The sequence below is a fragment of the Alligator sinensis genome, unplaced genomic scaffold, assembly GCF_000455745.1.
Source record: "Alligator sinensis unplaced genomic scaffold, ASM45574v1 scaffold28_1, whole genome shotgun sequence".
Classification (NCBI taxonomy): Eukaryota; Metazoa; Chordata; order Crocodylia; family Alligatoridae; genus Alligator; species Alligator sinensis.
In genome coordinates, this window is record NW_005842133.1 from 1,561,110 (window position 1) to 1,582,016 (window position 20,907).

A 20,907-nucleotide genomic window follows, 5' to 3' on the forward strand; every position below is an offset into this window, starting at 1 on the left:
AGAATTGTTGAAACTGAAATGTTTATGAATTTACTGTTTAAAAATGTTGCCCATCTATGATCAAGACTGAATTTCTTTTCAAAGAATTTATCTCTGGAATCCAATTATGCTTTTTCCTACTATTCTGCTGCTTTATTTTGTTAATCATTCATGTGTATTGGGGCTGAATACTGAAAACTCTATTTCAACTAAGTATATATATTTCAGCTGATATGTAGTGTTGTGTTTGATTTTGTCATCTTTTCTATACCTGCCTTAAAACACCTTATCAGTTTATTTTCATGATCACTTTTGTTTGCAGCTGAAATCAAAGTTTTATTCTTGTTCCAGTGACACAGAATTATTTATCTGATTTGGCTTAAACCCTGCTCTATTTTTAAAAGCTATGTAACATGTAACCTGGAAAACTCAGATAGAGGAGAAGATCTGGGTTAGTCTGGAGTAAGCCAGAAAGCAGCACAGAGTGACACTTTACAGACACTAACTTGTTCAGAGAGCAATGAGCTTGCCTAGGGTACACCCTACTTTGGCATGAGTAGAGTAGCATGGCTGTTCATGTGTTCCTATGCTTGCAAAGACATAGCTTGCAAGGACATGTATTGAAAGAGTCTAAAACCTGAACTTTTCTGCATATGGGGTGAGATATTACGTATAGCTATCAGAGCAGTCAGGGATGTATATTCTGGTATCTCTAAACCAATAATGATGGATGCGAGGAAAGGTATAACAGAGGATAGAAACCCTGGTCATATGCTCTCCGTCTAAAGCATCCAGTCCTGCCACTGTTGGGGACAGGAGGCTGGGCTTGAGAGTGACCATTGGTTGGACATAGTGGGTGCATCTACATGTGTGCGTTAATGTACTGTAGCCTATTTAATGGCGAATTAAAGCGTCACATAAAAAAACATACAGTTACACTAATATTCTGTAAAATAGGCTACTGTGCATTAAGCATCACTTCAAAAAATGTGTGCTTTCAGGACTGTGCATTAGGGCAATCTAATATGCATTTATTTATTACCTCACTTTGGAGGTAGTAAATTTAATGTGCATTAGGAAAAGTGCATTAATGCACATATAGATGCACCAGTATGGTGCTTCTTATGTTCTTATGAAATTTCAGCTGTCTAAGAACTAGCTTCTGTTGTCAATGAACAACTTTTATTTTGTGGTGTTATTCCAGTTGTATACAAATAATAGAAAATAAACAGAGTGAAAGTTCAAAATAATTCAACTAAGGTAATATAAGAACAGAACATGTGGAAGTTACATTTAGAAGAAGTCACTTTCAAAGTGGTTTAAGAAATTCCTGTCTAGGACAGCTTATAAAAACAAAATGGTCCAAAGGACCTTTCTAAGCAGTAGTCTGATAGTGGTCCAATAACCTGTAGAAACTGAGATTATACTAAGAGCACTTTATTTCCTTGTGAATGTTTGATGAGTTTCTTGGACTTTATGTGAGAACTGGGCAATATATTCCAAGATAGCATCTGTGTGTGTAAACAGAGGAGTTGAGCTCCTTATTCCTGCTAGCTGAATTGAACCTGAATGCTCTGGCATGAAATTATGCTATCTAATGAATTTAGCTCCTTGACAGGAAAGCAAAACTTAAAAGAGAATAGAAAGTACTTCTGTAGCTGATCACGTAGAAAGCTTGTTCCATGGAAAAGCTCTCTTTCTTCCCACACCCTACGCAGAAATCGAAAGGGTGGAGGCAAGTGAGAGAAGAGGTTGGAAGAGGGACGTTATTACTATTTCTATTTCATTAACAAGGAGAACCACTCAGGCCTGCTGGCTCCTTTGCACTAAACATTGTATAAACAGTTAGTAATGAACTGTTCCTGCCTTTAAGAGCATAAATCAAGGTCACATTTTCTCCCAGTAGTAAAGTTAGATCTGCCTCAGTTTCAGCTGCTACATAGGGATCATTCATGTGGCAGCCTGAATGTATGAAACCCCAACTCCAGGTTCCTGTGTTAGATTAGTTGCCAAAATATTTCCAAGGCACCTCTTCGCAATTTGGCAGTCTTTGTCCTCATCCTACAGTCATCTGTGCACAGGTTTAACTTTAAACATATGAATGCAGTGAGGCTACTCACTCTTAAGGTTGTGCCTTACTGGATGGGGCAATCAGTGTTGCCCATTTTGCTTTCAGAGACGCCATCACTTCTAATTTTACAAGTCTTATTGCCTGTTTCATACAAATATACATTTTTCTCTTTTCTGTTCATGTTGTATTTTATGTTCTATATTTGGGCTTAAATTTATCTATTTGATGCAAGTGAGTCATTATTTTGTGTTTTCACCGTTACTAGATTTATTTTTTTTCTTCCTTTTCAGGTGTGTTAGAGACTCTTCCTATGCTACATACTATTCACCCCACACACACATGGCCCGGTTTAAATTTAATGCCTTCCAGTTTATTGGCAGACATCCATCTGTTTACCTGCAGTGTAAGATGGCGGTGTGCAGGAGAGATGATTATTCCTCCCGCTGCTACCAGGGCTGTCTCAGTCGTACCAGGAGAGAAACTAGCTCTTCTGAGGAAGAACTATCTTTTGTTCTTGGGCCACTGAAGCTTCGAAAGAAGAAATGAAGGTAAAGTTACATTACCTTCTTTGTATTTAATAGTGGAGTTTTGCAAATTATTATGATTTATTGACAGTTGGACATTAAACATGAGGCATTTGTATATTAGCTCATATGTTTTATAGAAAGTATTCCCCATTTAGCAATTTCAAATGATTTAATCTGCACATATAAAAATGCTGATTGAGTCAGAGTTATAATGTTTACTCCAGTTCCATATCATAACTCCACTGAATTCATTACTCCCATTCATAAGAGTCTTTAATAACTCCAGTAAAAACGTATCCTTCTCGTTCCTGGAAAAATCTTTATTCTCTAACTCTTCTTTCTAATGTTCAACCTAACCCCCTCACCCCCCGGCCCCCGCTTCTAGTTACATTTTTTTGTAGTAATCCTTACTAATATATAGCTTGTTTCACATGTCTCTATGATCATATATGAAATAAGATAAAAGAAAATGATATCCAAGTTTGATCTTGGACTCATTATTTTAATGTACGTTGCCTTTGATCTGATATCTTTGGAAAGAGCTAGAGCAGGAAAGCAAATTGAACCAACTCTTTTTCTCTTCACTCACAGAACTGGGCCCAACAGATCTGCTGGAAGACATGGATTCCCATCGTTCATTTATTCCTTCTGCTGATAATCTCCGCTTATAGTTATTACAGTCCACTTAGAGTTATTACCATGGACCTAGCAATTATCACTCTTGCTAGTTCTCTTTTGGGAAGCAAATTCAAGAAAGAGATTCTTTATGAGATGATGAAGAGAGATGTAAAGGACATAGGAAGTTAGTGCATATGCATTTTCCAATGGTACATTTTCTAGCCTATATGCCTGTTACCTTTAAATGCCAAATAAACCTTTAAAGAATGATGAAAAGCAAAGATGTAAGAATTTGTTTTTACAAGTTCAGACTAGAAATGGGTCTGAGACTAAAATATCTGCATCCGACTAAGGCTGGACACTCAGGAAAGTTTGACTCCATATCCCTTCATTCAATCAGCTGCTATCTCTAATAATGGGCTCAATGCAAACAAAGCCTGTATCTCAGCCACCAGCTCCCTGTCATCATACTAAGTCTAGACTTTGCAACACAAAAGTTGTCTCTAATCTAGATAAATGGAAATTGTTCTACCTTCATGTTCCTGGTATTTTGTAATGCCATTCCACCGGGTATGTGTGGGAACCCTTGTAAAGTATTACCTGAGTGTGCAGGAAGGATGGCACAGCAATTAGAGTGGTCACATGAGCTGGAGCACTGTGACCCTGGGCAAATCAGTCTCCACGTTCCTGATGATCAGTAACATGCAGATAACAGCACTTGCCTACCTCACGAAAGTGCTGTGAGGAAATGAATACACTCAAGTTTGTTAGGCATGGTGGGATGGGAGCCATGTCAGTACCTAAGGAAGTTGCTTTGATTGGTGGCATAACTAGGGTGGGATGAATGGGGCAACTGCTTATGGGGAGAATGGAGCATGAAAAAAGTGACTGCTGTTGGCAGCCATGTGATCGCAATCATGATGTTGCCGCCAGCTGGAAGTCAACACACCCCTGGTTGCTCAGCTGCATCCCTGCACTACTGGGCTTTAACATCTTAGCCATAATAAATCCCAATCAGACTTGTGGGTGTGGGTGTATAGAACACACAAACACGCACATGTTCTATTATATAATCTAAATATCACTTATGGCACAGCTACATCAGCCAAATACGTAATCGTTTTAGACTCCATTTATCTTTGCATCTGAATATCCAAATATGCTGTTTGGATGCAAGCACAAGTTTCTCTCATCCTATCAAGGCCCATTCCTCTCAAAAGAGCAGAAACCTAAAATTGTATACAGTGATTACATTGCTCAGATACAACACTGAAATCATTTTCAGCAGGGAGTTTCTTTATATTACTCACTACAACAAAGATAAAGTATTTGTCCTAATTTGTAACATTTCTAATTAAAATAGTTTAAATGAAAACCAGAAGAGGAAGTGGTTATAAAGTACTTCTCCAAGTATATCAGCAAAAATACAGTGTGTACATTTAAACTTCTAACTCATGCTTTGTTCTACTGAAGACCTGGGTCCCTCATAAAGAAGCTTTGCCAAGCAATATTTTGTGCTGTTCTTTTATTTCTGTACAGACCAAGGATGTTACAAAATGCACTTTTAGGTATAAGATATGTCTATTCCTTCTTCTACCACATAGACTTATCGAGAAACTGTCTTAAAGAAGTCAATATATGAGGGGGGTAGATGTTTGAGATGTTTTTCCCTTAAATATTTTCCATTATCCTCTGAGCAACGACCAAAGGTAAAAGATAGTCAAAAGGACAGTAGGAACTGCAAAATATCCAGCCGCATCTCCCTGATTCTTTAAAGTGCACCAGCAGACTGTAGCCCTCAGAATGTGCCACAGCTTACTGGCTACAACCATTGTTCAGGCCATACCAATGGCTTTCCCTGATTGTATACCACCTAAAACATGGCATGAAGGCAGATCCAGCATAGACAGGGCTAGCGTTAGGACATGGACCTTACTGGAGGACCTTAAGTGCCACTTTGAATGCCTGAAACACTTGCAATTCTTCCTGTAGACCAAAGCTTGTGTCCCACCCCTTACTTGTATGTAATGGGCCATATGTATATTTTACTGGAGACAGCCTACTTCATACTATTATGCAAGACTATACCCTGCAACTAGTATATTTTTCTCCATGATTTCCATATGATCCACTGGGAGGTAGTCTTATTAACGGATTTTCTCCAGACTTTCTGGTCAACAGTTGTATATGAAAAATATTTCGGATGACTTCTCCAACAAAATACCTGGATTTTGCTGATGCTCTGGAGAACAGGGGGATTTCACTGTTTTATGTGGTGTTCATACATATTTCCATGTGTTTGTCTTTCTATTGGGTATTGGGCATTGAGTTCAAGCAGAAGGATGCCTAAAGAAAACTAGCAGCAAACATTAAACAATGCCTTGGTTAAGGAATTTCCCCAAATACAATAACCAGTCTCCTAGCTGTGAAAGGCACTCCTCAACTAACATCTGGTAACAGGTTCTGTTTACCAAACCTGAGAATTTGGAGATGGAAAGACTCAGATCTGTTAAGCAGTATAGCCTATAGTGGTGGTGGAGGGAGCTGTCAGCAGCTGCATGCAGACACAGATTTATGGAGAATAAAGAGTTGCAGCAAGAAAATGAGGGCATGCCAGGGTTAAATCAGGACCATTTGTTGTAACTCAGTGATTCAGGTAAGGATGATTGGCCAGGTGATCCCACACTACAGAGAAGTGAAAGAACTTCCCTGACACTCAGCAACTACAATAAGGAAGGGTATTTTAAAACTTCACGTAGATACAGGTGTATGCCAAAGCTTTCTTTCTGTCTGATGCCACGTACCTATGACAATTCATAGATTGCAAGGCTGGAAGTGACATCGGAAGATCATCAGGTCCAGCCTCCTGCACCAGGCAGGAAAGACAACTGGGGTCAGCTGACCCCAGAAAGGTGACTGTCCAGTCTCCTCTTGAAGATCTCCAGGGTAGGCGATTGCACCACCTCTGGAGGGAGCTTATTCCACAGTCTGGACACCCTGGCTGTGAAGAGGTTTTTCCTAATGTTAAGCCTGAAACTCCTGGAAGACCTTGGAAGAATCTTGGAAGCACTGAGATATTTCGTAGATTCACAGATGTTAGGGTCAGAAGGGACCATCATCGCATCCAACCCTCTGCCCTGGGTAGCAAAGAGTGCTGGGGTCAGACGACCCCAGGTAGGTGCTTGTCCAGTCTCCTCTTGAAGACCCCCAAGGCAGGGGAGAGCGCCACCTCCGTTGGAAGCTCATTCCTGATTCTGGCAACCCTTACTGTGAAGAAGTTCTTTCTAATGTCCAACATAAATCTACTCTCTGCCAATTTGTGGCCATTGTTTCTAGTTACTCCAGGGGATGCCCTAGTAAATAGAGCATCTCCTATTCCCCGCGGCCCTCACCTGATGAATTTATAGGCAGCCACAAGATCACCTCTCAGTCTTCTCTAGTGAAGGCTGAAGAGATCTAGGTTCCTCAGTCTCTCCTCGCAGGGCCCTGCCTGCAGGCCTCTGACCATACGAGTGGCCTCCTCTGAACCCTCTCAAGATTCTCCACATCGTCCTTGAAGTGCAGTGCCCAAAACTGGACACAGTACTCCAGCTGCAGCCTGACCATTGCTGCATAAAGGGGAAGCATCACCTCCCTGGACCTGTTCGTCATGCATCTGCTAATGCATGATAAAGTGCAGTTAGCCTTGTTGATCACTTTGTCACATTGATGACTGACATTCATCTTGGAGTCAGCTATAACTCCAAGATCCATTTCCATTGCTGTGCTGCTGAGAAGGTCCTCCCCCAGCCTGTAAGTGTGTTGTTGGTACTTTTTGCCCAGGTGCAGCACTTTGAATTTGTCTTTGTTGACCTGCATCCTATTTCATTCTGCCCATTTTTCCAACCTGTCCAGATCTGTCTGGATCCATTCCCTACCCTCTGGTGTATTAACTTTCCCCCATAATTTGGTATCATCTGCGAGCTTGGACAGGGTACTCTCCATACCCTTGTCCAAGTCACTGATGAAGACATTGAATAGCACTGGTCCAAGGACCAAGCCTTGTGGGACTCCACTGCCCACATCTTTCCAGGTCAATATCGACCTGTCCACCACCACTCTCTGGGTGTGACCCCAAGCCAATTTACCACCCATCTGTGTAATCATCTACATCTCAGACTGTCAGTTTATTTACGAGAACAGAATGAGATACCATATCGAAGGCCTTCTTAAAGTCTAGGTAGATGACCTCTACCTCGACTCCTGCATCTAAGCATTTTGTGACTTGGTCATAAAAAGAAACAAGGTAAGTCAGAAAGGATCTACCTGCAATGAACCCATGCTGATTTCCTTGCAGCATTATTTCCCTTGTTGGGCTCACACAAATCTGATCCTTAATGCTTTTTTCCAGAGTTTTCCCAAGGATAGAGGTGAGACTAACTGGCCTATAGTTTCCTGGTTCCTTCCTCCTCCCCTTCTTGAAAATAGGGTCCACACTGGCCCTTTTCCATTCTTCTGGGACCTGACTGGGGCACCATGAGTGCTCAAACAACTGTGCTAGTGGCTCTGTATGACACTGGCTAATTCCTTCAGCACGCTTAGATGAAGTTCGTTCAGGCCCGCCGATTTGAACACATCCAGTCCCTCCAAGTGCCCCTTTACTAAGTCTGCACTAACAGTTGGTGGGCTGGTGTCCTTCCTGTGTCTATCTATGATGCAGTTGGGAGGTTTGTCTTGGTTTGTGTCTAGGGATACAGATGCAAAGAACTAATTGAAGAGCTCAGCTTTCTCCCCCCGTCTCTGTCACCAATTGCCCTAGTTTGTTCTGTAGGGGGTCCTATGCTACCATGCACCTTCCTTTTGCTCCCTATATACCTGAAGAAGGACTTTTTGTTGCCCTTAATTTTTGTCACCAGCCTGAATTCTAATCCTGCTTTGGCCTTCCTAACTGATTCCCTGCAAGTATGAGCCAAGGAGGTATACTCCTCCTTGGTAGCTACCCCCTGTTTCCATAGCCTGTATCCCTCCTTCTTTGCCTTTAGGCTTTCCTGGACTTCCCTGTTCAGCCAAGGCGGCTTCTTGGCCCCTTTGTCCCCTTTTCTGCACAATGGGATTGTCTCCTGCGTCTGTAGGAGCACCCCCTTGAGGAGTGATCACCCTTCCTGGACCCCCATTTTGCCAATGCTCTTGAGCTTTAATACCTCACTAACTAATCCCCTGAGCACACTGAAGTTACCCTTTCTGAAGTCTAGCACTTCAGCCCTGATGGTTAGTTTACTCACCCTTCGCCGTATAGCGAATTCAATCAATCGATCGTCACTATCCCCTAGGTTACCTTGTACCTGCACATTCTCCACCAGGTCATCTCCTGTAGTTAACACCAAGTCCAGCAAGGTGTTTCCCCTAGTGGGATTGTTTACCTCCTGCATTAGGTGAAGGTCCTGTATGCAGGTAAGAACCTACATGAGTGGTTAGATTTGGCTGACAGCTCCTCTCAGCAGATGTCAGGGTAGTTTAGGTCACACATGACAACCGTATCTCTCAACTGTATGGCCCCTGATAGCTGTCTGGAGAATTCCAGGTCTAGCTCATTCTCCTGGTGTGGTGGTCTTTAGTAGACCCCCACCCTCACTACCAATTCCCTTTTCCCCCGATCCCCCTTGTATCCTGACCCACAGTACCTCAGTCTGGCCCTCCTCTGATCCCATCTTGATTATAGAGGATGTATATTGTTCCTTAACATAGAGAGCACCCCCCCGCCACTTTTTCCCCACTCTATCCTATCTGTACAACCTGTAACCCTCAATGCCTACTGCCCAATTGTGAGTAGGGTTCCACCAGGTTTCAGTTAACCCAACCAAGTCAAAGTTGCTGTTTGCAAACAGGACTGCAAGTTCCTCCTGCTTGTTCGCCATGCTCCTAGCATTAGTGTAGAGACATTTAAACCCCTCGATGGGTACCCCTGTCCTGATGTTTATCAAGCCCTTTAGTGCTTACCTTAGTTCTTACCTGGGTGGATCCAGTGCATGCTTGTGGCTTGCTGATCCTAGGTTCTCCTTATTCTCTACTTCCCCATCCCCCGAGAAACCAAGTTTAAAGCCCTTCAAAGGAGAGCAGCCAGCCTGTAAGAGATCAGACTCTTACCTTTAGAAGAGAGATGAAGACCATCTCATCCCAGGATGCCTCTCTCATGGAAATGCGGATCATGGTTGCAGAAGCCAAAACCTACATGATGGCACCAACTCCAGAGCCACAGGTTGACTTCCCTGATGCAGGCATCCTGATGCTGATGGCTACCACTGACTGGAAGGATGGATGAGAAGACTACCTGTGCTCCTGACTTCCTAAACATGGCCCCCTGTAGTCACTCATGATGTGGTCTGGACTGCTTCTGGCTGCATCATTCGTGCCCACATGGACGAAGACCATGGGATAGTAATCAGAGGGCTGGATGAGGTCAGAAATCCTCACAGTGATGTCCCAGATCCTGGCTCTGGGTAGGCAGCAAGCTTCCCATACCATGGGATCCAGTTGGCCAATAGACCCCTCCATGCCTCTCAGGAGGAAGTTGCCCACTACAATGAGCTGGCGTCTCTTCCTCTGGCTGCTCAGTTGACGCTCAACCTGCCTGGTGTTTGTTGAGGACATGTCTTCCCCTGCCATTTCCTCTGCTGCATCATCCTCCAGTGCTTCCAGGACTTCGCATCTGTTCCCCAGTTGCACTGGGGAAGCAGTCACAGCTGAACACTGTCTGGCTCTGCAGATGACCGTCCTCCATTCAGCTGTTTTGGGACTCTCCCATGATGTTTCTGTGCTAGGTGTCTGGTCCTGCAGAGAATGAAAGTATCCATCACTCTTATCTTCCGCACCTCTGATCCCCCACAGCCTGCTCACTTCTGCCTGGAGTTCCCTCACCTGCCCCTCTAGTGCCTCAATCCAGGCAGATGTGGGACAGGCAAGGGAACCCCCAGCCCCCACGCTACCCCAGACCTCAGAGGTCCTGCCAGGCAACCACCACAGACAGGGGGCCAGGGCACTGCTGACCCATCCAAGGGCCTGTCTGGGTGGAGGCCTCACAAGAGCTCTGGGCCGGAGGCAGGAGCAGGACAGGGTCCCTGGATACGCTTCATTTCACCACCCCTATAGTAGCCCCACTCCTCATTCACTACCTGAAGTCTCTGTCAGAAGCTCCCATGTACTCCTACACAGTGTGTACTCCTACCAAAAAACTGCCTGCATGCTGCTTCCCTCTTGGTAGTCCCTGATCGCTGGCTCCCAGGTCACAGTTCCCTTAACATCCATATTGGCTCTAGCATGATCCTGATTTTTCTATTTCCTTTTCTAGAAAATAGTAGAAGCTATTTTTTTTCTTTTGCAACTGCTTCAGGTTAGGATGCCTCTTCATTCTGCATTTTAAATTACCCTTGCCTTAAATTTTCCTTGAAAAAGACCCCTATTATCTCAATCAGTCCTTTTTGCTTTCATTTCCTTTTGTTCTTTGCTTTTGGTGTATTTTTCCTTTACATAATCTTAACTGTGTTCTACGGTCTTCCTACTTCTCTCTGTACCTGGCCCCTGAAATACTTGCTTCTTGATTTCCTGAATTGTGATGAGTCACGTGTTGATCCTTTGCTTTTTGTGTTCTCTGTTGGTTTCTTTCTGTTGTTTTCTCTGTTTCTCTGTATTTTAACACTAACTTATTCAACAATTATTTATTGTATTCTTGTAATGCCTACAGGTCCTAGGAATGGGCTAAGACCTCATTATGCTAAGCAGTGTGAAAGCAAGGAAGAGAAATGGGTCCTGCCCTGAAAAGTACACCAACTAAACTCTTTATATATCATGACAAGCAAAATATGAGGGAAAGCCTGACCTGTTGCTCCTACATGGGTTTCAGTTTTTCATTTTATTCTTTCCAAAATCTGCATAATCAAGTAAAAGGCACAATATAATAGGGAGAAGAATGAAGGGAACAATGTTGATCATATGTGGAATTTTTAAAGGTTATTTGTCAGGCTGTAGTAATCATGTGATGTGGAGTAATCTATTCGTGTGGTTTCCCCAACGTCCTTCTGACTAATCTTGCAAGCTTTGAGCCTGGCCCTACTCATATGACCTTTATTTAAGTCAATGGAAGTTTTGACACGAAATCTTACAGAACTGGTCTTGTGTAGTACCAGGCGTTGCAGTCTTGTAAAAACAGTTTGACCAACTGATACTTTCCATTCGCACTTTAGTTGTTTACATTAGCTTTCAATAATTCCTGCGTATGCCTGACCCCTAATCTTATAACTGAATATACTGAAATGATATCAAGTGTTTCATATGAGGCAGAATTATAAAAAAGTAATATAATCTACTTCCTTATTATAAATACATACAGACAATACAACACTATTTTCTTTCTCTAAGACTAATTCCCTACTAAATGCACTGTATATACTCAAATCCAGGATGAGGTTTCTCCCACCCCTCAATAAGGGGGAAAAAGTCCCTCATCATAGATTCAAGCACAAAATGGGTGGCAGTGGCTTTGGCTTTGACTTCTGATTCTGTCCCAGAGCCTGGGATCAGAGTCAGAGCTGCAGCTGCAGCTTTCCCTGAAGATTTTGTTCCTCCCTGCTTCACCTGCTGCTGCCACTTCTTATAAGAGCTCTGGCTCTGGCTGGAGCCCTGCTGTTGCTCATGCAGTGGCAGCAGCAGTTCTGGCCCTGGCCCTGGTCCTATCCTTTGTGCTGGGATCATGGCTGGGGCCCGAGCTGGGGTTGCTGCCACTGCTACTGTTGCTGCATGGTTGGGCTGGGGCCAGAGGTAGCATGTGCTCTGTGCTCCCTGCCCCAGAGGCAGGCAGTTGCAATAGGTAGTTGGTGCAAGTGGTGAGCAGCAAGGTGTGGCAGAATGCAGGCACCCTGTAGGGGGTATGTGAGTCAGGCAGATGGCAGGGGGTACAAGCACTGCAGGGGGGCAGTATGGGGCATGCCAGTACCATGGGAGGGCAGGCAGCAGGGTGGTTAGGGAGCAGGCTACGTGGCTTCCATGGTGACGACCTCCCTCCTACCTCCCCCCTTGCCACTGCTTGCCCCAATACAACAGTGAGGGGCATGAATTTAAGACAATCCACCAACATTTAGATTCTAGACACGGAATATAATAACATTCATAATTTTTCTGTGTCTGTAATCTAATTATTGGGAGGCCATATTAAATTCAGAGTCATCTTAGATTCAGGGAAATACAGGAAATTGGCAGCGTTCTGAAACTGATAACTACTAAGATTTTGAAGAAGTGCCATATTGAGATGTACATTAGGTCTTGACCCATGTGGTTAAGAAGACTTAGGAAGTAGTCAGGATGTTAGAATCATAGAAAATTTGGCTAGCGAGGAACCTCAGGAGGTCGTCTAGTCCAACCCCCTGCTCAAAGCAGAACCATCCCCAAATAGATCATCCCAGCCAAAGCTTTGTCTAGCCACGTTTTAAAACCTCCAACGAGGGAGATTCCACCACCTGTCTGGGTAACCTGTTCCAGTGTTTTACTACCCTCCTAGTGAGAAAATTCTTCCTAATATCTAACCTAAACTTCCCTTGCTGCAACTTGAGACTGTTGCTCCTTGTTCTCTCATCTGCCACCATCAAGAACAGTCTAGCTCCATCCTCTTTTGAACCCCCCTTCAGGTAGCTGAAGGCTGCTATTAAATACCCTCTCAGTCTCCTTTTCTCTAGATTAAATAAGCCCAGTCCCCCCAGCCTCTCCTCATAAGTTATGTACTTCAGCCTTCTCACCATTTTTGTTGCCCTCTGCTGGACTCTCTCCAATTTGTCCTCATCCTTTCTTTAGTGGGGGCCCCAAAACTGAACACAGTACTCCAAATGTGGCCTCACCAGTGCTGAGCAGAGGGGAATAATCACTTCCCTTGACCTGCTGGCAACACTCCTACCATTGCAGCCCAGTATACTGTTAGCCTTCTTGTCAACAAGGACACACTATTGGTTCATAATCATCTTATTGTCCAGTAACCCCCAGGTCCTTTCTATAGAGCTGCTGCCCAGCCAGACAGCCCCCAGCCAGTACCAGTGCACGGGACTGTTCCATCCTAAATGTGACACTTTGCACTTGTCCTTGTTGAACCTCATGAGATTTGTTTTGACTTAATCCTCCAATTTGTCTAGGTCACTCTGAATCCTAGCCCTTCCCTCCAGCATATCTACTACTCCCCCCAGTTTGGTGTTGTTTGCAAACTTGCTGAGGTGCACTCTATGCCAACTTCCAGGTCATTGATGAAGACATTGAATAAAACCAGCCCTAGGACGAACCCCTGGGGTACTCCACTTGATACTGGCTGCCAACTAGTCATCAATCCATTGATTACTACCCTCTGACCCTGATGCTCCAGTGAGTTTTCTATCCACTTTACAGTCCATTCATCCAACTTGTACTTCTTTAACTTGCTTGAGAGAATGTTGTGGGACACCACATCAAAGCCTTGCTAAAGTCAAGGTATATCACATCCACTGGTCTTCCTGCATCCACAAAGCCAATTATCCCATTACAGAAGGCAATCAGGTTGGTCAGGCATGACTTGATGACTGTTCCTAATCACTTTCTTTTCCTCCAAGTACTTAGAATTGGATTTCTTGAGGACCAGCTCCATGATTTTTCCAGGGACTGGGTGGAAGCTGTCCAGTCTGTAGTTCCCTGGATCCTCCTTCTTTCCTTTCTTAAATATGGGAAATATATTTGCCCTTTTTATCTGGGACCTCCCCCAATTGCCATGACTTTTCAAAGATGATGGCCAGCGGCTCTGCAATCACATTGAATGACCCCCTTAGTACTTCTGGATGCATCGTGTCTGGTCTCATGGACTTGTACATGTCCAGTTTTTCCAAATAGTCCCTAACCTGTTCATTGGCCACTGTTGCCTGCTCATCTTCTCCCCAAACTGCTTCCTGGTGCAATAGTTTGGGAGCTGACCTTTCCTGTGAAGACTGAGGTGAACAAGGCATTGAGCACTTCAGTCTTTTCTGCATCCTCTGTCACAAGGTTGCCTCCCCCATTCAGTAAGGGACCCACACTTTCCCTGATCCTCCACTTGCTACCGACCCACTTGTAGAAACTCTTCACGTCCCTAGCAGCAACTCCTATTGTGCTTTGGCCTTCCTGACTTCATCCCTGCATGCCCAAGCACTTCTCTTATACTCATCCCTAGTTATTTTTCCAAACTTCCACTTGTTATAAGTTTCCTTTTTGTGATTTAGTTTACCCAAGCATTCCCTGCTAAGCCAACCTGGTCTTCTGCTGTACTTGTTAGTCTTCCTGCGCATCGGGATAGGGTTGCTCCTGCACTCTCAATAAGGTTTCTTTGAACTACAGCCAGCTCTCCTTAAAGTTGCAAAAGGCATCACTTAACCATTAGGAAATGCCAAAATGAAGGTTGGCCCTACAGCCTTAATTCTACATGTGTGTGTGTGTGTGTGTGTGTGTGTGTGTGTGTGTGGGAGAGAGAGAGAGAGACACTAGATTTTAATGTCATAATCATTTTTTTCCTGTGGAAAGTCACTCTCATTCTGTGCATGTTTTAATGCTTATTTGTATTATTCTGCATTCAGACTCTGACCCCAGGACAAGTTAATTACACCCAAAACCAGTACTGAATGCAAAATTATTGATTTTTCTCATATATGCCCCAATAGTGTTGTTACCACAGCAGCTGAAGGCATCACTTTGCCCCTAGTCAAGGTTATCGATGAAGATATTGAACAAAATTGACCCCAGGACCAACCCCTGGGGCACTCCACTTGATACCAACTGCCAACTAGACATTGAGCCATTGACTACTGCCCTCTTTGTCTGATGATCCAGCCAGTTTTCTATCCACCTTATAGGCTGTATCTACACGAGATGTTAACTTTGCTGTAGCCTGAAACTGCAGCACATTAGCATCGCATGGTAGAAACCATGACGAAATGCTACCACACAGTAGTCTTGGGTTACTGCTCATTCAGCACAACAAAGAAGGCATTTGTTGACACTACTACCCTCAGTAAGGTTTGTTTAAAATACAACCAACTCTCCTGGATTCCTTTCCCCCTCAGATTGGCCTCCCAAGAGATCCTGCGCATTAGTTCCCCAAATGAATTGAAGTCTGCTTTTCTGAAGTCCAGGGTCCTTACCCTGCTGCCCTCCTTCCTTCCTTTTGTTACAATCCTGAGCTCAATTATCTTGTGGCCCCAGAGGCCCAAGCTGCCATCCACTACTGCATTCCCCACCAGTTCCGCCCTATTTGTGAGCTGCAGGTGAAAAAGAGTATGGCCCCTAATTGGCCTCTCCAACACTTGCTCCAGGAAATTGTCCCAGTGCTCTCCAAAAGCTTCCTGTATTGTCCTCCCAGCAGATGTCAGGGTGATCAAAGTTCCCCATGAGAACCAGGGCCTGTGATCAGGAAACCTGTGCTAACTGTCTGAAAAAAACCCTCATACTCCATATCTTCCTGGTCTGGTGACTTATAGCAGATACCTACTATGACATCATCCTTGTTGCTCTCTCCTCTGACCCTAACCCAGAGACTTTCAACAGGTCTATCTACAGTTCCATACTGGAGCTCTGAGCAATCATATTGCTCTTTTACATAAAGCACGGCTTCTCCTCCTCTTCTCCCCTGCCTGTCATTCCTGAACAGTTTATATCCATCCATGACAGTGCTCCAGTCTGTGAGCTATTCTGCCAAGTCTCTGTTATGCCAATTACATCATAGTTCTGGGACTGTGCAAGGACTTCCAGTTGAGAAGGCCTCCCCTGTTGCCCAGCTCTTGTTTGCACCTCCCCAGGTCATCTGCTTCCTCAGGGCTTTGATCTCCATCCCCAGGCAAGCTTAGTTTGCAGTTCTTTCTATGCCATGCAGCTCTCTCTACTCCATTATCCTCAAACTTTCTAGTCTGGCCTTAAAAATTAATTAATTAAAGAGAAATTATAAGGAAGTACAAGATGGAAATTCAGCCTCACTTTTAATTCAACTAGATTGTGTAGTAAGTAGCAAAAATGAATGATAAGAAATCAAAATAGAACCACCTGTACTGTAATCATGCTTACTCAAACAGATTGGCAACAAAGCTATTAAAACCCCCCCCGTGTAATATTTTTAATGTATTTTATGATAAAAGAAAGATCCAATTTCAATGTCAGCCTCCTGTATATATTTTCAAGCAATATGTAACGTTCAGTCCATTTCTTTTCTGTTGCCTCCAAGCCCAATCAACATGGATAGTACTCTGATCTTCATTTGGGTGCTACTTTTATACTCAGGTATTGGAACTAAGATGATAATTTTTCTCAATCTTTTTTTCCTCACTTATAAAACAATTGAAGAAAAGTTTAAATTATCAGAAGTGATAAATATTTGGATATAAATGTGAGCAGTCTAGGTAGCTGAAGTGAAGTTATTTTTTAAACTCTTATTTTGTTGAATGTATGAACCTGATTCTAGTATCTTATATACTTCACTAACTCTATGGACTTCATGTCCAGGAATGTAAAGAGAATCAGGCCCTGTATAAGTACAAATATAATTTGTACATGGTCAATATTCACTGTTTTTGTTAATCAAGGTTTAGAGGAGAGCAAACAGGGGATGGAAAACTAAACATGCAAAAGAGCTTTTCCCTTCCACTCTAGCAAATGCAGTAGGAATGCTATTATGCTTTCCCTTGGTATCTATGTTAAACTAAAATCTCTCTTTCTCTTGCACTTGCTCTTGTCCAGACTCTGAATGAGCATTTAATGTTTTCTGGTTAAAACTAAACATGTATCATGGGTGTTCTTTATTGCTCTGTATGGTCTTCTATGTTTGATTATTAAATAATATTCCAAGTACTTGCTAGTGATAATATGACTAATATGAGAATGATAGCAATTTCCACTGCTTACTGTTGGGCTTTCCTTCAAGACAGCTTGATGCTATTCAATATGTTACATACTGGGGCTGTGCAAAGCTTCAGGTGCTGATTGGATTTAGAGGAGATTTGGCCCGATTCGGTGGCTGAATCTCCAAATCCAAATCGAATCGGGACCAATTAAAAGCTCTGAATTGATTTGAAGCTCTCCAAATTAATTTGGAAAAGATTTGGAGAGCTTCGGTGATTCAGGCAGTGCCCGCCTGCTGCAGCAGGGAGCTGGACTTGGACTCCATGTTTGTAAGTAGGGGGCAGGGGAGAGGAGGCTGGAGGAGCAGGGAGGGGGCCATAGGGGGGGTCCTGCCAGGCCCCATTCCCTGCCTGCTCCCCCGTCCATCCATGGCTGCCCTGCCCATGCCAGGTCCCAGTGTTTTAAAAAAAAGCCCCCACTCACCGATTGCTGCCAGGCTTGGGGGGGAGGGGGCAATCTCTTCTGCCCCCTCACTGCCCCATACCACATAGAGGGCTCTGCCACAAGCCCCCACTCCTCTTCCCACTGTCCCAGTGCCCCCATGGCCGCTCCACCCACCCCAGCTCCCAGCCCTTTAAGAAAAAATAAAACAAAAAAACCCTGTACTCACAGCACCTGCAGTGGCCTTGGGGCTTCTGGGGGCTTATGCAGAGCTCCCCCATGCAGTGGGGGCAGCAGGGATCACCTCCCCCCCACTGGGAAGGAGCCTGTGAGTGCAGGGGTTTTTTTTTGGGGGGGGGTTCTTAAAGGGCGGGAACTGGGATGGGTGGTGCAGCCTTGCGGGGCTGGGAGAGTGGGTGGGAGTCAGGGGGCTCATGGCAGAGCCCCTCCACACAGTGGGAGGCAGTGGGGGGCAGCGGGGAATTGCCCCCCCCCTACCCGGTGCCACCTGTTGAGTTGGGGCTTTTTTTTCAAAGTGCCAGGAGCTGGGGTAGCCATTGCTGAGTCTGGGAGAGTGGGCAGGGGATGGGCCTGGGTGATTCAGAGATTTGGCAGCAATCAAATCTCCAAATTAGATTTGGCCCAATCAATTCAGGATAGTGATTCAAATCACCGAATTGAATTACTGTCCCCCAAATTGGCCGAATCTGAATTTGAAATGAATACTAGTTGCTTTGCACAGGCCTACTACATACAATTAACATGCACATGTGTGAGAGCTGTTACTACTTTCCCAAATACATGACACTTCACTGAACTGAATGACAGGTCAAGGCCAAAGGGATACAGAGCAACTTGTTACAGTTAGTCCTTAGTTTTAATATCCATTCTTGCTACATGCATGCTACAGACAGATAATGTCCATGTGCTACAATATAGTGTAAATATTTTAAGCCATTATGGGACAGTTTATTTTTAATGATAATCACATATATTTTCATGTACATATCTCAGTAACATTTCTATTGAAGAGGGTAATATTTAGTTAGGTATAAGTAAAATAAATTATCACCTTAGATTTCTATCTGTTACAATACTTTCTGCTAACATTCCCTAAATTGAAGCTTTAATTAATTATTTTCTTGTTTTTTGTACTATTGGGTTAGAATAACCTAAAAAGTTGAATGTGACTTTCTGCTGAAGAAGAACCCCCCCCACAAACACTACCTTTTGGCCAGATTTGCCAGTTTGCTTCACTTAAACAGAATGGTTTAATGCTATTGGAACTTAGCATTAAATATGGTATTTTGGTTTTGAGTTGGATAGATACTACATTCAGATTTAACAGCTTTTTATTTAATTATCAATTTAATTCTATCCCTTTTCACATTCAGCTTATGCTTACACCCTTTTCCGTTCATCTCTCTCCTAGTCAAAGAGAAAAAAAATCCCTTATTACATATATTTTGGAGTGTTTATTTAATCTTTCTTTGGTAAACTTTAGTTAAGAGAATACATCTCAGCAAAAAAATGTCTTCAAGTTTTGGTTCTGCCATGGAAACTTAACTGTATGTGCAGGTTTCTGTAGGGGCACGGTTCCCTTACAACATAGAAGTAATAATTCCTGCAGAATTCAATAAGACAGAATCAGGGTGAAGAGATGTGAATTAATCTCCCACAAAAGTTATAAAACATTCTTGTGTCTTAAGAGCTATCTTTGCCTGTCACCTCACAGTACAACAGGCCTTCTCCTGGTAATGCTCTGAGATTTTTTTTATGATTTGAAAAAACAAAGCCATAATCATTTACAGGAAAACGTGTGAGATTCCCAGGTTTTCAGCCTAAAATCTTTTTTGGAATCGTAAGTTATTCTGAGACTACAGTGGGTATAAACTCCATTTTCCTGGGTTCTGTACATAGATTGGCATTTTTCAAATTGCAATTAACATATGCCTTAAAAAAGAAAGAATGAAGATCAGCCATGAAATTCTTGACAGAGCTGGTTGATGCAGAAAGGAGTACCGGGTGTTTCAGAAAGCTTCCTCAGTGTATGCTGTCCTACATGTCTGATTTAAGTTCAGTTCTTTTAGTCTTGGCCACATGACTTCTTGGATCCTCTCTCTCCATTGGGTAACAAAACCACAGTTCGGTTTTCTTGTTTTACTTTCACCTTAAAGTATTTACTGCTTTATAGTGAAGCTTTTGTTTCCATAATAAAAATGTTCCTCATTCCCTTGTTGGTTCTCCTTTTGATTTAACAGAAGCTTTCAGCTCCGGTGCCCCAGCACTGACAACAACAGGTAAATCAAATATCTTTTTCTGCTTGTTTCCCCAGATATGTGCTGAAGCCCTCTCTATTTCTGCATTAGAATTTTTGGGACATTCTTTTGGGCTTGGACAGATATGCAGTTTGTCTGTCACTGTCAAATGTCCTAAATGTCAAAACAGCACCGTTCCATTTCGACTTGAGTTTCAAGGTTTCAACAGAACAGTGTTTTATTTCAAACATCATTTTGATTTGAAACAGCTGTTCTTTTTTGCTTCATTGAAACAGTGGGGCTGTTTTGATGCTGTTTCCATGTTTCGCCCATTAGCTATAACGGGGAAGCTTGAAACAGCCTGTCTCATCTGGCAGGCAGATGGGGGCCTGCAACCCTGGGAGGGCTGTGGGGGCTGTGCCAGTCCTCTTGGGGCTGCAGGCCCCCAATCTGCCTGCCAGATGAAGGAGGGAAGCTGGGTGCTGCCACCTGGGACCAGGGAGGTGGGGAAGGGAAATGAGCCAGATCGTTCAGTTCCTCCCATCCCCAGTGCTAAGATCGGGCTGGGGATGAGAAGTCAGCCCAGCTGTCTGAATCCCCAACCCAGCTTGGCTGAGTTCCCATCCCCAGCCCGATCATAGCACAGGGGGTGGGAAGTCAGGTCTGGCATGACCTGCCCCTAATGAAACTGTGCTGGTTGCCCTTGAGCATCATCCCCGATGCCGGCCCGTCACAGATGTGCTTCTTGATGATTTTCTCAAAGAGTTTCCCCAGAACTGAGGTAAGACTGATGGGCCTATAGTTGCCCGGGTCCTCCCTCCTCCCTTTCTTAAAGATGGGGACCACACTGGCTATCTTCCAATCATCTGGCACCTGGCCCGAGCACCACGAGTGTTCATAAAGCCGTGCCAAGGGCCCTGCAATAACCCGTGCTAGCTCCCTCAACACCCTGGGGTGGAGAGCATCTGGACTTGCTGACTTGAACACGTCCATCCCCTCCAGAAGCACTCTAACCCGGTCCTCCTCAACCTTAGGTCTTGAGGTGTTCCCCTCGAGTCTGTCTTGAAACATGGTGGGGGAGTCCCGGTTCCTGCACAAGAAAATGGAGGTGAAGATTTCTTAAAGATGTCTGCCTTCTCCTCTGGCGCAACCACCAGATTGCCCAGCGCATCTTGCA

At 43.9% G+C, this 20,907-nt stretch overlaps 1 protein-coding gene across 1 annotated transcript in view; it reads left to right on the plus strand.

Annotated features, from left to right (window-relative positions):
- Positions 1-20,907, plus strand: part of LOC102388691 — a 175,686-nt gene that overhangs the window by 113,474 nt on the left and 41,305 nt on the right. The window contains 2 exon segments of the mRNA XM_025205924.1: positions 2,341-2,590; positions 3,169-3,379. Of these exon segments, the coding sequence (XP_025061709.1) occupies positions 2,341-2,590; positions 3,169-3,379 (461 nt within the window).